This window comes from Arachis hypogaea, chromosome 11 (assembly GCF_003086295.3).
Source record: "Arachis hypogaea cultivar Tifrunner chromosome 11, arahy.Tifrunner.gnm2.J5K5, whole genome shotgun sequence".
Taxonomy (NCBI): Eukaryota; Viridiplantae; Streptophyta; class Magnoliopsida; order Fabales; family Fabaceae; genus Arachis; species Arachis hypogaea.
Window position 1 is genome coordinate 66,349,934 of NC_092046.1, and position 26,436 is coordinate 66,376,369.

Sequence of the window (26,436 nt, forward strand, 5' to 3'; positions counted from 1 at the left end):
TTGAGGAAGAGATGAAAATGAACTTGATCCGGAGAATGCAACATCTCCTAAACCCAATGAATTCCCCATTCTGATCTTACCCATTCTCTTTAATTTCTGCAATTTACTTTTATGAGCATCTTCCCCATTCCGATTTACAATTCTGCAATTTACTTTCCGCCATTTATTTTCAGCTCTTTACTTCCAGCATTTACATTTTCTTCTATTTACTTTCCCGCCATGTAATTTCCTGCAACTCTCAAACCATATTCTGCTTAGCTCAACTAGAACATTCTTCCAATTAAAGTTGCTTGACCAATCAATCCCTGTGGGATTCGACCTCACTCTATTGTGAGTTTTTACTTGACGACAATTCGGTATACTTGCCGAAGGAAAATTTTTGAGAGACAAGTTTTCGTGCATCAGAATGGCTGAGAGGATAGAAAGGAAGCATGAAAAAGTGGAAGGAATACAAGAAGTTGGAGAAATTGCTAAGCTGTCCAGCCTGACCTCTTCGCACTCAAACGGCTATAACTTTAGCTACAGAGGTCCAAACGACGCGGTTTCAGTTGCGTTGGAAAGCTAACGTCTGGGGCTTCTATTTGATATATAATATGCCATATTTGCTTTGACGCTAGGTGACGCGAATGCGTGCTCTACGCGGACGCGTCGCAGTGACGAAAAATCAGCGTGTTTGAATTCACAACCAGTGAATTCTGGGCTGTTTCCGACCAAGTTTGCGGCCCAGAAAACATAGATTAGAGGCTATAAAGTGGGAGAATGCATCCATACAAGAACAAGCTTTCATAATTCATAATTTTTAGTTTTAGATGTAGTTTTTAGAGAGAGAGGTTCTCTCCTCTCTCTTAAGATTATGATTTAGGATTTCTCTTAGTTTTAGGAGTGACTCTCAATCCCAGGTTCAATGTTCCTTTTATTTACTTTTCCAATTTAATTTATGAATATCCATGTTAAGATCTGAATATTTTATTTAATATGATTTGAGGTATTTTAGACTTATGATTGCTCTCTTTAAGTTATTAATGCTCTTTGTTTATCCAAATTATTTTCATTCAAGTAGATTTTCTTCCCTTTTGGCTTGGGTTAAATAATTGGTGACTCTTGAGTTATCAAACTCATTGTTGATTAAAAATTGGAATTCTTCAAGAATTAATTCGAGTTCCAATAACTCTAACTTTTCCCAAGGAAAGACTAGGATCTGAGGAATAAAAATTAATTCATCCACTTAACTTACCTTCATAGTTAGAGGTTAACAAAGTGGGAGAAAAATTCAATTCTTATTACAGTTGATAAGGATAACCAGGATAGGACTTCCAGTTATAATACCTTGCAAAGAGTTTATTTTATTATTATTATTTTATTTTTCTTATCATTCAACATACTGCTTCCTTACTTTCTAAAACCCCTAATTTACAAGACTCATAACCAATAATAAGAACATACCTCCCTGCAATTCCTTGAGAGGACGACCCGAGGTTTGAATACTTCGGTTATCAATTTATTTAGGGGTTTGTTACTTGTGACAACCAAAATGTTTGTGTGAAAGGACTTTTGAAGGTTTAGAAACTATAATTGCAACGAGGATTTATCCGCAAATTTCTAGACCACGCAAAAGTTCTCTCATCACGTAGCAATTGTTGGTTCTGAATTTCACAAGTTATAAAACTAGAAATTTCGTTGCAAGCATAATCCCAAACCGACAAATGACCCTTATCAGAGTTTAATTTTGTTTGTCATGAATGCAAACCAATAAAAACCGAGAGTATTAGATCTTGGGTCGTCTCTCAAAAAAATTGTAGTGAAGTGTGTATATTATCGGTTATGAGCATAAGGGGTTGAAGGCAAAAATGCAAAAATTTAAATGACAAGAGTAAAGCTAACAAATGCTAACCAAATCATATTAAATCGCAATAATAATAAAATCTAAAGTTACCAAATATAAGAAACTAAGAACAATAACTCAAAAATCATCAAAAAAATATAAAACATCAAATTACATTAAAGGAAATTGGAAATTGACAATTGTTCATAAATTAAAAAGTAGCAAAATAGAAAAACTAATAAGAAAAATGAGAAAAATTAAGACAATAGAATAAGAAAATGTAAACAAATTTATCCTAAATAAAAATTTAAATTTAAATTTAAAAAAAAAATTAAACCTAAAATTTTAAATTCTAGAAAGAAATAATAGCTTCTTTCTTTAAAAAACTATCTTAAAACATATTTTTAAGCTACTCTAATTATTCTGATGACTAACCCTTCTTAAGTCTTAGATCAAATACTTCAGAGTTTGATTGAAAAAAAAAAAGCTTTGAAATCACGAGTTTTTTGATGAAATAATGGTTGACTAATTTAATGTTCTTTTAATTATAGAATTCTAAAACTCCATTTAAATTTAGGATAATATTAGAAAAACAAAAAAAAAAATAGTCAAAATTTATTTTATTTAACATTTATTAATTATCATAATAATTAATAAATATTAAATAAAATAAATTATGACTGTTTTTTTGCTACCAAATATTTTCGTTAAGTATGCAGTATCAAATCAGGTCCCGTGTTGGAAGTTAGAATAGCTGGAGATATTATACGAAAAAGTTGACTAGTCTCATAGCTAGTTTATGGAAGAGGTTCTTGCATGGTGCATTTACATTTGTGAGTGGGTAACTAATCAGTATAAATGATGAATTAATTAGCACACTATTCCATAACACCTACCTATTAATAGTCTAATTTTCTTCTACTTCCGTACTCTTTCACTTTTTTGGTTCACACTGCTTCTTCTGTTTTCCACTTTTCCTTCTTTCCTAAGCAAATTCAGCTACTTCTTATTCTTCTTCTTTCCCAAAGCAGTTATGGGAAATCTGCAAACAAAATGGGCAGCGAGTACAGTCCAACCCTCTGAGTCCAATTCAGCTTCTTCTTCTTCTTCTTTGTTTACCAATGGCAGTGGTCAACAACATCCACCACAGCCACCACGGGCTCCTCTTTCTTCTCCCTCTGATCACCATCAAACGTCCCAGGAAGGTGCCCTCTGCGGGGACCTTAAGGGCAAACTAGAATTGAAGGGTGAAGGGCGAGTGGGTGTTGAAACTCTGGATCAAGTTTTAAACTTTGGTCAACAGGGTGTTAATGGTGATGATCGGGATATTGAGGGCTCGGAGAGAAATAGTTGGGAAGATGATTATGTGAATGAAAGTGTTTATGATGGCAACTGCGTTGGAGCTGAGAAGAGAAAAAAGAGAGGCGCTGGTCGGAAAACAAAGGTCTTTTTCTTTTTTCTTGGCTCTTTCTTCTGGCATTATTGATTTTTTAGAATGTTAGTGATGCATATGATTTGATAATTTGTTTTGTTTTTTGGGCCACTTGTCTTTTGTGATATTTTGTTATTTTGTTATCAACTTTATAAATTGAATCTTCAAACAGTGGAGAAGCCGAAAAGGGCATTGCCTTAGCCAAAGAGGTAACACTAGTATTTTTGTTCATGCAATCATGGCTGTGCATTTTTTAAATATAGAGCAAAGAGATTTAAACACATTAAGCTGCTACAATGCTCAGAAAATCAACGCTTCCTAATTTCAGCATTGAAATGCATAGTAATAAATTTGATATCTTGGTTATCATATTTTAAACTGTCGATTTGAGTTTGTTTTCCTATATGGCATTGTTTAGTTAGTTCTGTAAATTTCGAAATTTTCCCTTGTTGATTCCTCGTAAAAGGAGTCACTACGGATAAAATGGTAGAAAAAGTAGTACTTCGAAATGGATTATGATCCATTTAACATAATATATCTGTACAATTAGCCAACATCTCCTATGGTGATTGAATTTGAGTAGCCAGTTAACATCTCATATCTTGTTATTTTGTCGAAAGATTCTCAATTTAACAATTTTGATGTTCTAACAATGCATTATAAGGTTGCTAAGGAGCAGTCACAAGAAAGACAAGAACCATCAGAAAGATCCGGCCAAACAGAATGCAAGGTTATTATAATCTTATGCTTCTACACAAATAATGTTGAAAAATTTATATTTCATATTGTGTTAGTTTATTATCAATTTATCATTTTGTTACACAATATATGAAATGTACATGATATGTGTCTTGACTGATGTTATACCAGTATTATCCATCACTACCAGCTGCAGAACTGAACTTTCTTGACCTGCCTATCCGTCCGGTACGTTTAACCCTTGATTTTGATCCCTATAAATTGACATGAACTATCTTTTGCCTGTTTCTGTTTTGTACTTATAAAAGGTTGCTTTTCATGAAAGGGAGAGAAAGATTGTGCCTATTACATGCAACATGGGTCATGTAAGTTTGGAGAAAACTGCAAGTATAATCATCCTAACCCGACAACTGGAGGATGCGATCCTCCTCCTATGTATGATAATGTAGGATCTATTTCATTTAGTGGTGTACTGCAACAGTCTGCATCATCAGGCTCTTCTCCAGGAACAGTAAACAAAACTTCTCCTTTTCTGCCGATGATGCTTTTGCCTACTCAAGTTTCTCCTCAAGATTCTGATTGGAATGCATATCATTATCAGGTAAACACAACAGATTCAATACTAGTAAGTGTTTATTGTATTAGTGTATTACTAGATGGCATTTAGTCTGCAAATCCTCTATGAACCAACAACCCAACATTATTGTTGCATGACATAATACATTACTGTTGCCGAGGCGGTACGGGTTTCCCTTTTTCTGACTGTACATAGTTCTTCCAATGGCTCCAAGATTTGCTGGAAATTACATTTTAGACAGTGAAATATTTTTGCCTATTGGTTGTTGCAATAACATCAATAGTCAATACTGAGTGGTGGAATGAGTATTAAGCAGTGGAACTTTAGTTTCATCCATTGAATCAATTTTGAACTATATCACTTTGGGTCCTTAAACTATAGGGCAAATTACATTCTCCTTCTCTGACATTGGCAAAATTGAACCCAATTCCTCTCTTTTTCTAAAACTATACCTTGACCTCTCCCAACATTTAGGTAATAAATTAATAATATAATATAATTGATCTTCTAATATTCTGTAAAATGTTACAGTCATGCTAAATACCTTTGTACATATACACACAAACATCTTATAAAGGGAGGTCAGTAACACTTGGATAAATAGTGGGGAACACCGATGAATTTCACCGAATCTTAGAGGAGGTTCAGGGTAATTTGCTCTAATATATATATATATATATACTATTCACATGAAATCCTTATACACTGGACTTCTCCTTTTTCCTCCTTTTTGTTCCTTAAATATTTAAATATCCCTTTTCAACTCATTTGTGGTTTGTGAAGGCACCTATATGCCCATGTGTGATGAGTATGCATCCACCTACACATGTCAAGAGCTACCCAGCTATCGAAACAAACGCTTATACGCCCCAACAAAATCAGATCCAAGTTGGAGTTGATGAGTTTGCAGAAATACCTGGGGATTCTAAGCCTAAATCCAAACGTAAATCTCGCTGTAAGAAGAATAAACTTGCAAGTTTACCTCCATGCAATCTCAATGGCAAGGGCCTACTTTTGAGACCGGTAAGTCTTTCTTTATTATTTATATATCATATGCTAATAATGAAAATGCTCTAAAATGGAAGTAACATGGCTATGTATGAGTCTTGTACATATACAAAAACCTCCCGTAAAGGGAGATCAGTGATACTTGGACAATTTGCTCTAAGTTTTATATAGATAACTACTCATACGAAGACGTTGTACACTAGACTTTCTCTAATTGCACTCTCCTCCTCTGACATTGGCAAAATTAAACATTTAACCTCAGCTTCTCTCTGTTTCTTAAACCATCCATTGACCTCCCCTAACATTTAAGTAATAATATAATATATTTGGTCTTCTAATATTTTGTAAAATGTTACATTAATACTAATTAACCTTGTACATTACACAAACCTCCCGTAAAGGTAATTTGCTCTTTACAATTTCAACTTATTTGTTGTTTGTGATTTGTGAAGGCACCGATCTGCCCATCTACGATGAGTATGCATCCACCTAAATATGTCATGAACAACTCAACAATCAAAACAAATGCTTATACGCCCCGACAAAAGCAGATCCAAGACGGAGTTGATGAGTTTGCAAAAATACCTGAAGATTCTAAGTCTAAATCCAAAGGTAAATCTCGCCGTCAGAAGAATAAGCTTGCAAATTTACCTCCAAGCACTCTCAATGACAAGGGCCTGCTTTTGAGACCTGTGAGTCTATTTTTTATTTGTTTATTTCAGCCACAAATGTCATTAACGCGACATGTTTGTGCATCGAGCTGTCTATTTTTTTTATTTTAATATATATCGTATGCTAATAATGTAAATTCTCTAAAATGTACCTAGCTATTAATACTAAATACCCTTGTACATATACATATACATACACACAAACCTCCCTACACTTGGACAAATAGTGAGGAGCACCGATGAATTTCACTGAATCTTAGAGGAAGTCAGGGTATTTGCACATTCAAATGATGATGGTGTAAACTGGATTTTCTTCTCCCTTCACCTCCTTTTCTTCCTTAAATATTTAAATGTCCTTTTGGCTGTAAAACAACTTTTTTGAAAATTTTAACCTTATTTGTGGTTTTTGAAGGCACCTATCAAGCCATCTGTGATGGGTATGCATCCACCTACACATGTCATGAATAACCCAGCAATCAAAACAAAAGCTTCTACGCCCCGACAAAAGCAGATGCAAGTTGGAGTTGATGAGCTTGCAGAAATACCTGGGGATTCCAAGTCTAAATCCAAACGTAAATCTCACCGTCAGAAGAATAAGCTTGCAAGTGTACCTCCATGCACTCTCAATGACAAGGGCCTGCCTCTGAAACCTGTAAGTCTTTCTCTGTTATTTTTTTATTTGTTTATTTATTTTAATGTTTTGTATGCTAATAATGTAAATGCTCTAAAATGGAAATAACATGGCTGTGTACTAGCTATGATGGTATGCCTAATTCCAGAAGAGTAAAAGCTAGTTCGACTTAATTTTTTTTATTTATTATTTATGGTGAACTTTCCAGGACAAGAGTGCATGCCCCGAATACATTTGCCTCGGAATATGCAAGTTTGGAGCATGTTGTAAGTTTGACCACCCATCAAACCCTCCACCGTCGTTGACAATCCATTCAGTTTATCAGCAATCCTACACAAACTCAGCTGGTGTTGAGGTGGCTTGGATGGGTTCAAGTGATCCCACAATTCAGCAAACTCTGTAAACTTTCTTTGTCAAGGACCTTCCTTCCTACCTATGAGGATTCATGCAACTCACAATGTGCAATTTGTTCGTACATTCTTCCTCTGGGCCTCTTTTGAATTCCAACACAGATATTTATATGGTGAGATCGTAGGAGAGAATATTTGGTAGATTTGAGGGGAAAAAGGCATTTCCAAGAATGTTATTATGATTTTGCCATGGGAAGGGGATGTTTCCCTTATGAAAACATAGAACTACTACTACTGCTATCAACCTTCTTTGCTTGCCTCAAAGTATCAAAAGGTATATTATAGAAGTTATTTCCGGAAATTTGATGTGCTTACCAGGTGCTTTAAGAACCACCAAAATATCTTAACACATGCATAGGAAAAAGCCATTGGTGGAGATAGCATTTTTTGTAAAATCTTAATCGGAGGAAGGAAACATTGAAAAAGCCCAGTTCCTCTAGGATATCTGTGAACGCTTTTTCTTCTATTCTGTTTTTTGGTTTTTCTTTTTTGTTTGTTTCTTTTTCTGTTTTTGGTTTTTCTTATAAGCAGAGCGCTCTGCATTTCTTTGTTTCCGCTCACTTGGATTAGTGCCTGGTTATTTAGTTGGGCTTTTATGAATTGCCTAATTTTTATTGGAAGGTGGACTCTGCTTTTTTTATTTTATCAATTTTTAACTTTGGAAGAATTTAAATTAGTCTATTCGATCCAATTTTCCGAAAGTACTCATATTAAAAGTGTGTGGAATCTTAAGAAAGGAACATAATAAGGGAGGGAGGAACACTTTAAGCCATCATAACAGGGTTACTCAATAGAGATCAAATGTAATAAATAATTAGACTTTTAAGAAACTAAACCATCATCATGTTAATCTCAAATTTTCAATGACTCATATATAAGGGTTAAAACTTAAAATAATAACTTTGGTAATTTTGGGGGTTAAAACAAAAAGAATTATGTTGTCAAAACCCAAAACTATGACATTCAAATTTTATAAGGAATAAAAACTGACGTATTATATATATTTTTAAAATTTTTTTATCAGAAGATATCTGCATAAAAAATTTATTTTTGTTATATTTATATTAAACATTACTATGTATTACTAATTAGATGGCATATATTATAACATTGTAAAGCATAACAAATTGATATACATGTTCAAATATTATACAGTTTGCCTATTAATTGTTTCAAATCTTTTATTTCTGGATTTCAAGATATTTTTCTTAAAAAAAGACATATATTAAGAATAATAGTAAATTAATTTTGATAATACAAGTAGACCAAATTGTCTCTATATAAATAAATAAATAAATAAATAAATAATAGTTATTTAATATGACATTAATGTAAAAGATATTACACACAAAAAATGCGTTGATATTATCTTGATATCAGAAATAAGCAGATAAAAATACATTTTTACATTCACACAAGTTTGATGAAGTTATAATATCTAATTCTAATAAACAAATTTATTATATAATAAGATGCTTGTATTTATAAATTTTTTAACATGTTTTCTAATGTAGCAAAAAATATATAATTTCAATATAATAATTATTTAACACTCCGGTGTGGTGATGTATAGGATGGAAGAAAGCGACACTACAAGAAAAATATTGAGTATCGTCGGATTTACCATCGAACTCATCAAATAAATTCATCGGTAATAAAGTTACCGTCAGATTTATCGTTGTCCTGGAGTTGACGGTATAAACGTCGTTGAAAACTGTTTACCGATGAATTTTCTGTTGGTATTTTCAATGAATTTATCGAGACGGAGTTGATGATTACTGTCGAATTAATCCGATGATATGCCATTTCACATGTTTAGGCGCCAAGTTATCGTCAGATTTATCCGACGATAAATCTTATAGTAATATTTTTAATTTTTTTTGGCACAGTTAAGTCAAAATTATTAGTCAAATTAATACTCTTGTTAACAAAATTGTTGGCAGAAATCTAAAATTAGCAAAAATCAACAAATTATTTTATTAAAAATAAATGGTTTGAATGCAATAAAATATCACAAAAGTAGAATACAATGAAGTAGACAAACAAGAAAATGAAACCCCTACAGATCTCGGTAATCGTCGCCGCCGTCGTCATCGTCGTGGTCCCCCTGTTGAGGCGGCGAGGTAGGTGCTGACATTGGTATCCTACTAGCAGCGTTGCCGCTGGAACCAACAATGCCACTGCTTCCAGCGCTACTGCCTCTAGTGCGCATCTGCTGGTTGTACTCCTCCTTCTGCTCTCGTAACCGATTGAGCTGCTCCAGCTTCTCCATCAAGTCCAAGCTGATGGCAACGGCTCTTCCCATGCGTACAAGAAGGTCGTTGTACCTCTACTCAGACTGCTCCGTTTGCTGGTGAAGCTCCTGTGTCAGCTTTTGCACCTCCTCCCTCAAGTCGACAACTTCCTAGGGATCAACAGGTCTAGTGAAAGAGGCTGAGGTAGAGGAAGCCGCTGCCAATGCAGAGGAGCAAAGGCCACTGGCGAAGAACGACCCCAACCCGAAAATAGCGATTCTTGTGGGACTCAAAGGCAGTCTCATGCCAAATCCTATCAGGACCTACCACTGAGGCCCCGAAGCCGGCTTCATCATTCCCACTAGGCGGCTGAGATTGCTGGGTCACGGCCTCCAACATCTGCGTGTAATCCTCCTGTATTACACACGTCGTGATTAGGATAATATTTAAACAATTATCTTTAAACTAAATAAATTTGAAACTTAGAATTAATTTAAACTCACATAATGGGCCACTGACTGAAGTATGGATATACTTGAAGGTCTCCGCCAGTGTCGCCTCACGGTCCAATGACTTAGACTATAAATTAATATATCAACCAATAAAATATGTAAACCCCGCGTAATTAATGAATAATTAGCTAATAAATCAATTATTAATCAAAGAAATTAGGAAATTAAATTTTATAGTTTAATGAAGTAGAAATAATTAAAATATAAATTTTGACACTAATTTTAAAAGTATCAATTATTAATCAAAGAAATTAGGAAATTGAATTTTATAGTTTAATGAAGTAGAAATAATTAAAATATAAATTTTGACACTAATTTTAAAAATTTTGGCCTAAAATTAGGTCAAACAGACTAAACCGGTTGGACTGGACCCAAATCGGACCCAAGGCCCGTCATATAAAAGGCCTAACTTGTATCTTCTCCCCTCACTTATCATATATCACACTAAAAAACTGAAGGGAGGGAGGAAGAATGCATGTGAAACCCAAACCCTCACCCAAATTTTCAATCTCATATAACTTTCAATTCGTAGCTTCGATTGACGAGCCGTCAATGGCCACACGTTCATCTCAGAATTGTCTACAAAACTCACCGAATAATTTGGTAAGAATCTATCCATTTTTCACTCAGCCACTCTCTCTCTAATTTCAAAAATTTGAAGTTTTGATTTTGAGGGATTATGTGATTTTGGTACTTTAGGGTTGAAGTAACCTTGGAGACTCATTGGGTCTTGTCTCAAACGATCATTGGTAAGGTGAGAAACCACTAACTCTCGTTAATTAATGATAGTTATGAGCCCTAGTTTGATTTTGTAGTATTTATGTAGAATTAGAGTGAGATATATGTTTTGGAGGCAAATTTAGTGATATCGGTGACTAGAAAGTGAACAGTGGAGGTTGAGTTTTCATTCTGTGAGGCTTCGGGGCATTGGACACTTGAAAATGGAGATATTTGTGGTGCTTTGGCATTAGGAAGAAATCGGCCATGGTATAGTTTTGGTTTCTCATAGATAATATATAATGTATCTTGAAAACTTAGGCTAGACAACCAAGGATAAGTTGAATTATGTATTTGGTGCATATCTAGTGGTTTTAGTTAATGTAATATGTGTTAAAATGATGCGGTATGGTCAGTTTGTTGGTTATTGATATGATTGTGGTTGATGGTTGATGAGACTTGATGACCTGAGTATAATTATTGATGTGTTGATGCATTGCATTGTTTTGATTGAGAATTGTTGGGGTAGAATTATTAAGATTGAGTAATTGATATGTTACGGAAGAGATGATAAGGGTATGGAGTTGTTTGGATGAAATTTGGTGTGTTTTGGATTGTGAAACTTTGGTTTGAAATTAAGAATTTGGAAAGAATGGGATTTTTGGTGTTTTCTTAAAAAAGTTATTTCTAACCAACTTCGGCGGATCATAACTTGAGCCTCGGATTTTGGATTTGAATGAAATTTATTTCAAATTAAAGATAATTTCAAGAACTTCAAAACGGTTTAAAGTTTGTGAAAATTGGATTGTAGAGAAAGTTATGAGCGTCGAAAGTTAGGTGTATAAAACTGATTTTTAATGACTTCACAGCTTTTGAAGTAAAGAGAGTGTCGCGTACGCGACCTGCACGTGCGATGCGAGCTATGCTTACTGTTTTGTAATCTCGCGTAAGTGAGGCAAGGCCTACGTACGCAGAACCCAACTTTTGAAAGCTCACGTACGCGAGAGTACACACACGATGCTAGCACACTTCCCTATTTTGCAATCTCGCGTATGCGGACATAGTCTCGCGTACACGAGCCCCTATTTTAGCCTAAAATGAGATTTTTTAGTGTTAAGTCAATCCTCTATCTTTCCAAATCTTTTTAACCCCTGTTTAAAATCCGTTAACAAGTCTTCAAGCTCTAGAAAAAGGGTGGGCATGTTGTAGAAGTTAAACAGAAAGTTGAGAAGAGATTGAGAAGTGAATGGCTGAGTTGTTAAGGTAATGAAGTGATAACTGAATAAATGAGGCGTTGATTATGCTGAATTAGATATTGAGTAATGGCTTTAGGAAAAAATGAGTAACTCCTATTCGAGATATAACTTTGAGAATAGATACGTATGATGCAATTTTGAGGGTAGACGAGTAATTTCTATCCGAGTCATGGCCTGTGGATAGACGAGTAATTCCTACCCGAGTTATGGTTTGAGGCACCTACCTGAGTAGACGAGTAATACTTATTCTGGATTGGGTGAAACACCGGCATGGAGAGACGAGTAATACCTATTCCATGTTGTGGTATTCTGTCTAGGGTTCGCTATCGGACATGTCGAGATTGGCTGTAGATGATATCATCGGTCATAGGGCAGACATGCATCATACATTTGTGTAACTTGTTTGAGTATGCTTTGTTCTAGCTTGCCTAATTGATTAATCTATAAATAATTGTTACTTGTCCTATCTGCTATAACTGCTACCTATACTTGTGTTTTCTTTGTTTGCATTGTATGTCTATGCAACTGAGAGACCCCTCGTGTGGTGGAGGTGTGATGAGGGTAGTTCTACCAGTGTTTTGGAGGGTTGGATGAGGTAAAAGTAAAGTGTTGAGTTAGAATTAGATTTGGAACTCAAGTGCCTTAGATAGTTTACTTGATTTCTGGTTTAATTTATAAATCTAAGTTTTAAATCTGAGTGTCGGAGTTCTAGAATCACCTCTGTAAATAATTATGTATGTTGGTACCATCACCATGTTGAGAACCCCCGGTTCTCATTCCATACATATGTTATCCTTTTCAAATGCAGGTCGAGAGGCACCTCGCTAGGCGTCTGGATTTACTCTGCAAGTGAAGTTGGGATGCTGGTTTTGATCTTTTACTATGTATATATATGTATCTAGACTTTTCTTCACTTGTATGTTATGTTTAATCTTCCTAGAGGCTTTATGGAGAACTAAGTGTTTATTTTGAGTATTTTGGGGAGACTTTGGGTTGTATATATGTATATATGTATATAAGTATTCTCTGGCCGGCTGATAAACCCCAATTTTGTGGTTTATCTTGTGCTTAATTTAGGGGATTTTATCACATTTTCTCACATTTATTCAATGAAATAGCATGGTTTTGTAATTCTCCCTTAAATTGTGCTTAAGTGTAAAAACATGCTTTTTATGCCCTTAAATTGGTGATTTTAATTCACTTTAATTCCATTCGATGCCTTGATGTGTTTGTTGAGTGATTTTAGGTTCATAAGGCAAGTATTGGATGGAAAAAATGAAGAGAAAGCATGCAAAGTGGAGAATCTATGAAGAAATGAGCATTTGGAGAATTGAGATCCACGCGTACGTGTCATACACGCGCACGCGTGCATTGAAGATTCGCAAGCCACGCGCACGCGTCACGCACGTGTACGCGTGAGTAGAGGTTTTGGCCAGCGACGCGCACGCGTCACCCACGCGCACGCGTGACGCTTGGCACGTGACCCACTTAAAGTGAAATCGCTGGGGGCAATTTTTGAGATGCCCAAGCCTAAATCCAACACGTTTCTGAGGGTATTTCATGCAGAATTAAAGATTGAGCAAAGGGGAGCACTTAGTTAGTCATGATGAGCCTTTAGTTAGTTTTCTAGAGAGAGAAGCTCCCTCTTCTCTCTAGAATTAGGTTAGGATTAGGTTAATTTCTCTTATATCTAGATTTGATTACTTGATTTCATCTTGTTTCTCTTACAATTTCTTGTTTCTACATCTTGATTCTCTTAGTTTGTAGTGTTAATTTCCCTTTTCATGCTCTCTTTTATGTTGATGAACCATTGTTGGATCTTGATTTCTTCTAATGCAATTTTATATTTCCATGTCTTCTTTTATGTTTATCTTCATTGCTATTGTTGATTTCTTGCTCATGATGGTTGTGGATCTTGTTAATTCTTGTATTTTGTGATGTTTACTTTTATTGCACACTAGGTGTTTGATAGAATGTTTCCTCTAGCTTTTGAGTAGTTTTCTTACTCTTGGCCTAGGCTAAGAGAATTGAGTGATCTTGAGTCATTGGGTCTCATTGAATTGGTGATTTGAAAACCCTTAGTGGTCAATTTGATAACCATTGACTCTAGCCTACTACTAAGTCAATTAGTAGCTAGGTTAGGACTTATGGATTAATGTTGATCAAACCATTTGACGTACTTCAAGCCTAGGAGTAGATATTATGTACTTAAGGCTTTTGTAAGTAGACTTAATGAGTTTGGTTCCTTATAATTGTCAATACATGGTTTATAGATAAGGATGGTGATCTCAATTACCTATGTCTAGCCAAGAGTCCTTTACTTTGCTTTTATTACTTCTTGATTTACTCTTCTTGTCATTTAAATTCTTGCCCATTTAATTTCTTGCCCATTTACCAAACCAAACCCCTTGTTCCTTCATAGCCAATAATTGACCACTTCATTGCAATTCCTTGTGAGACGACCCGGAGTTTAAATACTTCGGTTAATTCTTATTGGGGTTTGTACTTGTGACAAAACCAAATTAAATTTGATGTGAGAATTGTTTGTTGGTTTGGATCTATGCTTACAACGAAGTTCTTATTTCTAAGAGAAATTCTAGACCGACAACAATTTTCGTATCAAATTTATGGCGCCGTTGCCGGGGAATTGTAATGGTGCTATGTTATTGGCTATTGTAAATATTGTGAATATGTTTGCCTTTTTCTTCTTTGTTAGTTTTTGCTAGTTTTAGGATTTGGTTTTCTTTGTTTCTTGTTAGAATTTGTTTTTGTTTTTTCTTATCACCATGAATTCTCATCACTTTGGCTATGAGTGTGGTTCAAACTATGTTGTAGGAAATGGAAGCTTTAATGAGGATTTGCATCAATGATTTGGAGATCGACGGTGGGAGGAGCCCCAAGATTATGGACAATCTTCTTGGCAACAACCTCCTCCCGAATCAAGTTTGACAAGAGTTCTTGGGGACATGACTACTCTCCTCACAGAGATGCGCAAGGAACAAAAGGAATTTTATTCCACCCAAGCCATTCAAGCGCCACCCCAACATGATTACTCTCCAGTTTCTTATGGGTACAATCCAACTCTTGATGCATACCAATCTAATGTGTGTGATGACCCTTATTGTGATTGTCAACCACAACCACTACATACATATGACCCTTTCCCTCAACATAGTCCACAATAACCTCATTCACAAGCCTCATACCACCATTCACCCCATATGACCCTAACCCATATCCACCGTACCAACCACCATATGAGCCATACCTAGAACCACCATTCCAACCCCAATACTCCCGAGAACCACAAATTTCATATACACCACCTCAAGACTTTCACCAATATGAACCACCTTTCAACTATAATACCTTTTCCTCAAACAATGAACCTTCTTTTCCACCACCACCTTCATCGAAAGACCAAATGCGAGAGCAACAAGAACTTCTAGCTAGGTGTATGAATCATGAAGAAGAGTTTAAGGAGCTAAAAACCAAGATGGCTATCATGGTAGAAGCCATTAGTAACATAGTCTCATCCCGCCTAAGCTTGCGTGATCAAGGTACTCCCATTGTTGAATGTGAAGAAGCACCCAAAGAGCTTAGCGAGGGAGTGAATTTGGAGCTCCAAGGTGAGGAAGAGGAGTTAAAGCAAGAAGTACAACAAGAGGAGGAGGTAGAGATTATTGAACAAGAGGAGGTAGTGATTGGGTGTTTAGGATATGTTGAGCACATAGAGGAATCTCAAGTTGAAGAGCCTTCTTCTACGAAATTTGGAAGGGATGTTAAAGAGGAGAGTGATGTTAAGGAAGTGGATAGAGAGTTGAGGGAAATTGATCAAGAAGTAGATTCCATCATTAGTGATTTTTTGTCCACATTGATCAATCCCCTTGATGATCTTGTTGAGCCTTCTTCCATTGGACTAGAAAGCAATGTTGGGGAGGATGTGCAACCTCCAAGGCATATTGTGAGTGAAGAATTGGAAGAAGTGTTCCAAGCAACAAGCCCTCCTATCTATGATGATTCTGCATCAACATATGATCCTTTTGAGCATGATGAGTCCTTCCCCACTATGCTTGAAATTATGATGAGGTGGACTTCACTAAACCTCCTATTTATGATTTGAGCGATGTGGAAGAGATAGAAGAATTTGGTGAAGAAGAATGTGAACTTGAAGAAGCTTGGCAAGAGGTAGAGCTTGAAGAACCTTGCCAAGTGGTAGACGCCTTTAGAAGAGGATAGACGGGAGTGGAGCATACTTTATCAAGATCGTTGGGAACTCTTCCACCTAGGTTGTCATCTAATTCTTCATTTGAGTGGGTAAAACTTCTAACTCTTAGCTTTAGTATCCCACTTAAATATGGTATTCTTGAAACAGATGGCCAACTTAGGGCGCTTTGCGGAATTAAGCGTAAGAGGAGGATGTTTAGTGGTTGGCGTTGTAAATCTAGGCTCATTATGGTTGGAAGCTCAAAACTGAGGAGCATGGATTGGTGTAGTGCTCAAGTAGATGGGTCTAGGAGGGTAGTTTGGTGCCTTAATGAGAATTCGACTTTCCTACCACCCGGAGGGAATCACCATGACCAATTTGAAGACGGGTGTGAAAACAAAGTATGAGATCCCAGATTACAATGTGAGGATCAACTTTTGGAGCCTATGGGTTGTGAAGAACTCCATCAAAGTTTGGAGCTATTAACTTTGAATGATGGAGCTTATTGGAAGTCCAGGCATTGGTGGATGTTCAAGGATGGATTCAAGCACAAGCTACCTTGAATAAGAGGAGCTCCCCATAAGTCCAACTTAAGGACAATAAACAAAAGTGCTAGGTGGGAGACACTCCACCATGGTAACATCTTTCCCCTTTTCCTTTCTGTAAATATTGGTAAAATAGGTTTAATTCCTTGTTTTGATTGCTTAGTTGAGTTTATTTGGGAGTCTAATAGGTTAAATAAGGTTTTATGATGTTCTGGTAGTTGTTTAGAAGCTTGGAATGCTTGGTTTGGTGCAAGAACATGGAAAAACTTTGAAAAACAGAGCATCATCCATGCGTATGCGTGACCCAAGTATTTTCGACCATCCACGCGCACGCGTCATCCACGCGTGGATTCAAAAATTCCACCTCCCAGCTAAAAACCCGAGAGTTGCGCCAGCACTGCGCGAACACTGTGCCTTTCGCGCAAGGTTACCTACGTGTATGCGTCGCTCTCTAAATAACCCATCGACGCGCATGCGTGACTCATGCGTACGCGTCGCTTTCATTTCACCACTCCACGCGCACGGGTCACTGACGCGTACGCGTGGGCTGCCCTGCATCACACACTTCTTTTCTCATCTTCTTTCCATTTCTTTTCTTCTTCTCTCTTCTCTTCTTTTCTTTCCACCCTTCAAACATCATCCAACACTACCAAACACCGTATAACACCATTTCTTTTAATTAGTTAGTTAGTTTAATTTTTGTTTAACTTTTGTTTTCCATTATAAGTGTTAGATTACTAATCTTGTTTACTGTTTACTGCTGCTGATTACTAATAGGATGTTATCTTAACATCAATTTTGTTTATATTCCTTGTTGGATTCTTTGTTGAGGTTATATTTGGTTACTTGGTTTGGAACTTTTCATGCTTAATATTTTTGAATACCAAGTACTTGTACATTACCTCCAAGTATCTTAACTCTTTTGAATTGCATGTTTTGGCCGCCATGCATTCATCATCCATCGTTAGGCAATTGTACATTATCAATGCATTTTTTTAGATGATGCTTGCTATGCTTGATCCGTATTCACATCACCTATTTCATGCATTGAGATTTTGAAATTGTGAAATTGGATCGAAAGCTTACCTAGTGACATATTTTTTTGAGCTTTCTAAGCTTTGTGGACCATGCTTGCTATGTTATTGATTTTCACTGCTATATTCTCTTTCTTAAGTTCCATAGCATCCATGTGCTCTACCTCTATATCACTTAGGTGTTGCAAATAAACTTTAATATGTGTCATTGTTTGATGTGTAAGTTTCACATTCCATCTTGTTCATTAAAGTTACCTTGCACATCAATCAATGTCCATCCATTATCCAATTCACAATTGCTTGACTTTGCTTGAATGCTTTTATGCTTCCCTATTGCTTATTTGATTGTTTTAACCTATAAGTCTCTTCGAAGTATCTCAAGCACACTAGAATGAGTGACGTGCATACTTTCTTTGTGTAATTATGACATAGCTCTCTATGATAGTGTGTGTGTTCTAAAGGGTGCCTAATTTAGAATTCGCACACTTACTCTTCCTCAATGTCACACTAATTCACTCACTCCATTCTAGTGATTTACCTCATTCCAACAATGCACGCTTCCTTGCTTTTGTATTTTCTCATCTTACAGTGTTATTTCCTATTTTTCATGTCCGATGCACCATAAAGCAAAAATGGAAGCGGGAAGAAAGAACACACAGCACCGGTTGATCCGCCAGCTGAAGGTGGCAACTCGGAGAATCGCTGTACCGCCTTGCTCATCTTTGAGTGCACCGAGGACGGTGCAAACTTTTAAGTGTGGGGAGGTTGTCCGACCAGTCGGCGTTCTTGGGTGACAAATTTCTAATCCCAACACTTTTGCATTTCATTTTTAGGTCTTCTAGGATTTTTAGTTGCATTTTATTATTTTGCATATATATACATAATAAGCTTAGTCAAAATAATGAGATTTTTCAAGAAATTTATCTATAGGGCACCCCAATTGATTGAAAAAAAATTTAGAACTTGCTTGAATTACATATATTATGGAACATGATTTTTGATATAAGAACACAAGCATGTGAGATTTGAGCCTAATTGTGTGATTACATCATACAACCACTTATTTTCATTCTTGTGTGCATTATTCTCTTTCTATGAATGTAATCTTTGACTTGTTTGATTCTTTATGTCCATTATTTTGTGTATGAATGCATTTATATGATTGAGGCCATTGTTTCGATTAGCTCACTTACCCAAATAGCCTACCTTTTATCTTCCATTGTTAACTAACTTTGAGCCTATGCTAAACCCATTTGTTCTTAATTTTAGCACATTACAAGCCCTAAGTAAAAAATAATAAATGTCCCTTGGTTGGATCTTTAATTATCTTAGGCTAGTGAGAGTGTTTATCATCTGATTCTGGGAGAGTTGGAAATATTGGGTAAAGATAAAAGTGTATTTTGTAGTTTTGTTGAAAATATTAGGAATCGGGTGCATACTCATGCATCGAACGTTAAATCATATGCATTGATGCTTTTGTGTATATTTTAGTTTGAAAAAAAATGAAAAATGAGAAAAATAAAAAGAAAAAAAAATATATATATAAAAAGAAAAAAATAGAAGAGAAAAAAGAAAGAAATAGAAAAAGTAATAAAAAGGGGACAAAATACCCCAAAGTAAAGTTCAATAAAAATCAATGCATATGTGTGGTGATGAAAAGAAAATGCATGAGTGTGCGAAAAAGTGAAGAATGGGTAGTTAGGTTAGCTTTGAAATTATATAGGTTGTCATAGGTTAGGTGGGAAGTTTAGGCTAATCGAAGATTCAAATTCTAGTCCACTTGACCATATGCATCCTTACCTTGACCCTAGCCCCATCATAACCTATAGGAAAGTCCTCATGATATTTGTATGCATGGATGAAATAATTGTTGATTGTTAGATAAAAAACAAATCTTGGAAAGCATGATTAAGAGAGAATTGAGTGAATCAACCCCAAACACTTGAGCGACTAGAGCGGATACACATCCGGTGAGGGTTCGATTACTCAATTACATGTGTCCACCCATGATAATCTTTTCTTGCAAGTTCGTGAAATCTTTCAATAACTCAATTCAATTGTGGGTTTGATTTGATTGCTATTGCTTTAGCCCTTGCACTTGTATATGCATTCTTGAGAATTGAATTATTTTGACCAAGTAGTTGCATTCATTCAGATAGTTGCATATAGGTAGATTGCATGTAGGTAGTTTGTATTGAATAAATGTTGATACCCTTTGTTTCTTTCTTGATTTTAGCATGAGGACATGCTTGGTTTAAGAGTGGGGAGGTTTGATAAACCTCAATTTTGTGGTTTATCTTGTGCTTAATTTAGGGGATTTTATCACCTTTTCTCACATTTATTCAATGAAATAGCATGGTTTTGTAATTCTCCCTTAAATTGTGCTTAAGTGTAAAAACATGCTTTTTAGGCCCTTAAATTGGTGATTTTAATTCACTTTAATTCCATTCGATGCCTTGATGTGTTTGTTGAGTGATTTCAGGTTCATAAGGAAAGTATCGGATGGAAGAAATGAAGAGAAAAGCATGCAAAGTGGAGAATCCATGAAGAAATGAGCATTTGGAGAATTGAGGGCCACACGAACGCGTCATACACGCGCACGCGTGCATTGAAGATTCGCAAGCCACGTGCACGCGTCACACACGCGTACGCGTGAGTAGAGGTTTTGGCCAGCGACATGCACGCGTCACCCACGCGCACGCGTGATACTTGGCACGTGACCTACTTAAAGTGAAATCGCTGGGGGCAATTTCTGAGTTGCCCAGGCCCAAATCCAACTCGTTTCTGAGAGTATTTCATGCTGAATTGAAGATTGAGCAAAGGGGGAGCACTTAGTTAGTCATGATGAACCTTTAGTTAGTTTTCTAGAGAGAGAAGCTCCCTTTTCTCTCTAGAATTAGGTTAAGATTAGGTTAATTTCTCTTAGATCTAGATTTGATTACTTGATTTCATCTTGTTTTCCTTACAATTTCTTGTTTCTACATCTTGATTCTCTTAGTTTGTAGTGTTAATTTCCCTTTTCATGCTCTCTTTTATGTTGATGAAACATTGTTGGATCTTGATTTCTTCCAATGCAATTTTATGTTTTCATGTCTTCTTTTATGTTTATCTTCATTGCTATTGTTGATTTCTTGCTCATGATGGTTGTGGATCTTGTTAATTCTTGTATTTTGTGATGTTTACTTTTATTGCACACTAGGTGTTTGATAGAATGTTTTCTCTAGCTTTTGAGTAGTTTTCTTACTCTTGGCCTAGGCTAAGGGAATTGAGTGACCTTGAGTCATTGGGTCTCATTGAATTGGTGATTTGAGAATCCTTAGTGGTCAATTTGATAACCATTGACTCTAGCCTACTACTAAGTCAATTAGTAGCTAGGTTAGGACTTATGGATTGATGTTGATCAAGCCATTTGACGTACTTCAAGCCTAGGAGTAGATATTACGTACTTAAGACTTTTGTAAGTAGACTTAATGAGTTTGGTTCCTTATAATTGTCAATACATGGTTTGTAGACAAGGATGGTGATCTCAATTACCTATATCTAGCCAAGAGTCCTTTACCTTGCCTTTATTACTTCTTGATTTACTCTTCTTGTTATTTAAATTCTTGCCCATTTAATTTCTTGCCCTTTTACCAAACCAAGCCCCTTGTTCCTTCATAGCCAATAATTGACCACTTCATTGCAATTCCTTGTGAGACAACGCGGAGTTTAAATACTTCGGTTAATTCTTATTGGGGTTTGTACTTGTGATAAACCAAATTAAATTTGTTGTGAGAATTGTTTGTGGGTTTGGAGCTATGCTTACAACGAAGTTCTTATTTTTATATGAGAAATTCTAGACCGACCACAATTTTTGTATCACAGGCCTTGGCTTTGCAAGTCGAACTCAGAGCTTGTGTGTGTGTCTTTGCTTTCCTTCGTACGCAAGTTTCGGCTACATGAGTGTTCCACTTTTATTTTTATGATTTTGTTTAAGCTTTCCTTAAAGGCTCCTCGATTACTGATGAGCGGATAATTTATATCCTTTTTGGCATTGTTTTTACATAGTTTTTAGTATGTTTTAGTTACTTTTTATTATATTTTTATTAGTTTTTATTCAAAAATAACATTTATGGACTTTACTATGAGTTTGTGCATTTTTCTGTAATTTCAGATATTTTCTGGCTGAAATTGAGGGACCTGAACGAAAATCTGATTCAGAGACTGAAAAAGGACTACAGATGCTGTTGGATTCTGACCCTCCTACACTCGAAATGGATTTTCTGGAGCTACAGAAGCCCAATTGGCACGCTCTCAATTGCATTAGAAAGTAGACATCCTTGGCTTTCCAGAAATTTATAATAGTTCATACTTTGCCATCCTGGCCCAAACTGGCGTCCAAAGCCAGCCTAAAACTTTCTAGCGTAAAACGCCCAAACTGGCACCAGAATTGGAGTTAAACGCCCAAACTAGCACCCAAGCTGGCGTTTAACTCCAGGAACAGCCTATGTACGAAAAAAGCTTCAATGCTCAGCCCAAGCACACACCAAGTAGGCCCCGGAAGTGGATTTCTGCACTATCTGCACTTAGTTACTCATTTTCTGTAAACATAAGTTACTAGTTTAGTATAAATAGCATTTTTTACTATTGTATTCAGATATTTACATCTCTGGAAGTTTAGTCCTTAGACCATTGTTCACGTTTTGAGAGGCTGGCCTCACAGCCATGCCTAGACCTTTCTCACTTATGTATTTTCTACGGTGGAGTTTCTACACCCCATAGATTAAGGTGTGGAGCTCTACTGTTCTTCATGAATTAATGCAAGTACTATTGTTTTTCTTTTAATTCATGCCTACTTATTCTCCAAGATATACTCTTGTACTTAATTCAGTTAAGTCAGAATGAAGGGGTGACTCGTGACAATCACCCAATCTTCGTTACTCGCTTAGCCAAGATCCGCGTGCCTAACAACCACAAAGCGGTCTACATGATGTTCAACGTAGTCATTGGACAACAGCCGGAGTATATTCTCTTGGTTATCTAATACACGGACCGAGTCCGTGAGATTAGTATCTTTGTGGTATAGGCTAGAATCATTGATAGCCATTCATGGGATCCGGAAAGTCTAAACCTTGTCTGTGGTATTCCGAGTAGGATCTGGGAAGGGATGACTGTGACGAGCTTCAGACCTGCGAATGTTGGGCGCAGTGACAGTGTGCAAAAGGATAAATGGATTCTATTCCGACGCTAGTGGGAACCGACAGATGATTAGCCATGCGATAGCTGTACCTGGTATTTTTCATCCGAGACGAGAAATCTGACAGTTGATTAGCCGTGCAGAAACCGTAGAGGACCATTTTCACTAAGAGGATCCTACAGCTTGCCATGGAAGGTAGTAACGCATGGTTGGAAGAAGGCAATAGGAAAGCAGAGGTTCAGAAGCAACAAAGCATCTCTAGACGCTTATCTAAAATTTCCACCAATGAATTACATAAGTAACTTTATTTTATTTTATGTTTTATTTATCTTTTAAATTTCAAAACCTCATAACCATTTGAATCCGCCTGATTGAGATTTACAAGATGACCATAGCTTGCTTCAAGCCGACAATCTCCGTGGGATCGACCCTTACTCACGTAAGGTATTACTTGGACGACCGAGTGCACTTGCTGGTCAGTTACGCGGAGTTGTGAAGAAGTGTTGAGATCATGATTACGTCTACCAAGTTTTTGGCGCCGTTGCCAGGGATTGTTTGAGTTTGGACAACTGACGGTTCATCTTGTTGCTTAGATTAGGTAATTTTTTTTTATGTTTAAGTTTTTTTATTTTATTTTCGAAAAAAAATATTTTGTGTTCTTCAGAATTTTTAAGAATGAATTCTAGAGTTTCATGAGACATGTTGAAGCTTGGCTGGCTGTTAAGCCATGTCTAATCTTTTGGACCGAGGTTTCCATTTATCTTTGCAAGAGCCTTTTAGTTCCCATCAATTTGGCTGTTGTATGTAATGCTCTGCTAAAGCTTGGCTGGCCATTAGGCCATGTCTAATCTTTTGGACCGAAGCTTTCACATAAAGCTTGGCTGGCTATTTAGCCATGTCTAAATTTTTAGACCGAAACTTTAGACTAGCATTGCATGATTCCTGAAATTCTTATTAAAAATTTTGAATTTCTTATTTTTCTTATTCCAAAATATTTTCGAAAAATACAAAAAAAATTAATAAAATCATAAAAACCAAAAAAAAATTTGTGTTTCTTGTTTGAGTCTTGTGTCAAATTTTAAGTTTGGTGTCAATTGCATCTTTTTAATTTTTCTTTAAATTTTCAAAAATTCATGCATGTGTTCTTTCTTGATCTTCAAGTTGTTCTTGATGATTTTCCTTGTTTGATCTTTGGTTTTTCTTGTTTTGTGTCTTTTCTTATTTTTCTTGTACATTTTCGAATTCATAGTGTCTACACATTAAAAATTTTTAAGTTTGGTGTCTTGCATGTGTTTCTTTTCTTAAAAATTTTCAAAAATATATTCTTGATGTTCATCATGATCTTCAAAGTGTTCTTGGTGTTCATCTTGACATTCAAAGTGTTCTTGCGTGCATTAGTTGTTTTGATTTTAATTTCTTATGTCTGGTGTCATTTTATTATTTTTCTCTTTTCTCATTAAATTCAAAAATTCAACAAAATACCTTTTCCTTTATTTACTTATAATTTTCGAAATTTTGAATTGATTTGGTCAAAAAATTTTTAAAATTTAGTTGTTTCTTGTTAGTCAAGTCAAAATTTCAATTTAAAAACTTTATCTTTTCAAATCTTTTTCAAAAATCAAATCTTTTTCAATTTTCTTTCATGTTTTTCGAAAATTTTAAAATTGATTTTCAAAATATTTTTCTTACTTTTTATTTCATATTTTCAAAATTATCACTAACAATTAATGTTTAGATTCAAAAAAAATTTTCATGTTGTTACTTGCCTATTAAGAAAGGATTAATCTTTAAATTCTAGAATAATATCTTTTAGTTTCTTGTTAGTCAAGTAATCAACTTTAATTTCAAAAATCAAATCTTTTTAATTTCCTTTTCAAATCTTTTTCAATTAACTACTTGACTTTTTGATTGTTTTATTATTTCTTATCTTTTTCAAAATCACCTAACTACTTTTCTCTCTCCATTTTTCGAAAATAACTAACCCCTTTTTCAAAATTCTCTTTTTTTTAACTAATTGTTTTAAATTCTAATTTTATTTTATTTTCCTTCTTAAATTCGAATTCTAACTTATAATTAAAATAAAAACAAAAATATTTTTTTTAAATTCGAATCTCTTCTCTCTCTCTCTCTCTCATCTCTTTCTATTTATTTATTTATTTACTAACACTTCTTGTCTTCTTAAAAATTCGAACCCTCTCCCTCTCTTTGTGTTCGAATTCTTCTTCTTCTCCCTTCTCCATCTATTCTTCTATTCTTCTACTCACATAAAGGAATCTCTATACTGTGACATAGAGGATTCCTATTCTTTTCTATTCCCTTCTTTTTCATATGAGTAGGAACAAGGATAAGAACATTCTTGTTGAAGCTGATCCTGAACCTGAAAGGACTCTGAAGAGGAAGCTAAGAGAAGCTACATCACAACACTCTGGAGAGGACCTAACAGAAATTTTCGAAAAAGAAGTAGTTATGGCAGCCAAAAATAACAATAATGGTGGAGATGCAAGGAAGATGCTTGGTGACTTTACTGCACCCACTTCTGACTTCTATGGAAGAAGCATCTCAATTCCTACAATTGGAGCAAACAACTTTGAGCTTAAGCCTCAATTAGTTTCTCTAATGCAGCAGAATTGCAAGTTTCATGGACTTCCATTGGAAGATCCTCATCAGTTTTTAGCTGAATTCTTGCAAATATGTGACACTGTTAAGACCAATGGGGTTAATCCTGAGGTCTACAGGCTTATGATTTTCCCTTTTGCTGTAAGAGACAGAGCTAGGACATGGATGGACTCACAACCTAAAGAAAGCCTGAACTCTTGGAAAAAGTTAGTCAATGCTTTCTTGGCCAAATTCTTTCTACCTCAAAAGTTGAGCAAGCTTAGAGTGGAAGTCCAAACCTTCAGACAGAAGGAAGGTGAATCCCTCTATGAAGCTTGGGAAAGATACAAGCAATTGATCAGAAGGTGTCCTTCTGACATGCTTTCAAAATGGAGCATCTTATGTATATTCTATGATGCTCTGTCTGAATTGTCCAAGATGTCATTGGATCACTCTGCTGGTGGATCTCTTCATCTGAAGAAGACGCATGCAGAAGCCCAGAAACTCATTGAAATGGTTGCAAATAACCAGTTCATGTACACTTCTGAAAGAAATCCTGTGAATAATGGGACAACTCAGAAGAAAGGAGTTCTTGAGATTGATACTTTGAATGTAATGTTGGCTCAGAATAAAATATTAACTCAGTAAGTCAATATGATTTCTCATAGTCTGACTGGAATGCAAGCTGCATCCGGCAGTACTGAAGAAGCTTTCTCTGAAGAAGAAGCTTATGACCCTGAGAATCTTGCAATGGAAGAAGTGAATTACATGGGAGAATCCTATGGAAACACTTATAATCCTTCATGGAGAAATCATCCAAATTTCTCATGAAAGGATCAACAGAAGCGTAATCAAGGCTTCAATAATAATGGTGGGAGAAATAGGTTTGGCAATAGCAAGCCTTTTCCAT

General features: G+C 35.7%; 1 protein-coding gene and 1 non-coding gene across 2 annotated transcripts; one reads left to right on the plus strand and one right to left on the minus strand.

Annotated features, from left to right (window-relative positions):
• The first annotated feature begins 2,559 nt into the window (after positions 1-2,559).
• Positions 2,560-7,870, plus strand: LOC112722196 (uncharacterized). Its single transcript, XM_072206970.1, has 9 exons — positions 2,560-2,655; positions 2,854-3,266; positions 3,919-3,984; positions 4,125-4,181; positions 4,279-4,554; positions 5,314-5,553; positions 5,991-6,230; positions 6,622-6,861; positions 7,049-7,870. The coding sequence occupies exons 1-9, from the start codon at positions 2,622-2,624 to the stop codon at positions 7,241-7,243; spliced, it is 1,761 nt and encodes a 586-aa protein (XP_072063071.1). The 5' UTR covers positions 2,560-2,621; the 3' UTR covers positions 7,244-7,870.
• Positions 7,871-25,802: 17,932 nt separating this feature from the next.
• On the minus strand, positions 25,803-25,910 carry LOC112725113 (small nucleolar RNA R71). Its single transcript, XR_003164241.1, has one exon. It is a non-coding gene; the product is annotated as a small nucleolar RNA R71 (small nucleolar RNA).
• Between the last annotated feature and the right edge of the window lie 526 nt (positions 25,911-26,436).

What these genes read in the sequence shown, in the direction of transcription:
- LOC112722196 (XM_072206970.1), top strand. Translation starts at nt 2,622, where the DNA reads ATGGAAGAGGTTCTTGCATGGTGCATTTACATTT. An exon ending in TGCATGGTGCATTTACATTT is followed by an intron (nt 2,656 to 2,853) that starts GTGAGTGGGTAA and finishes TTCCCAAAGCAG; the next exon opens with TTATGGGAAATCTGCAAACA. An exon ending in GGAATGCATATCATTATCAG is followed by an intron (nt 4,555 to 5,313) that starts GTAAACACAACA and finishes TGGTTTGTGAAG; the next exon opens with GCACCTATATGCCCATGTGT.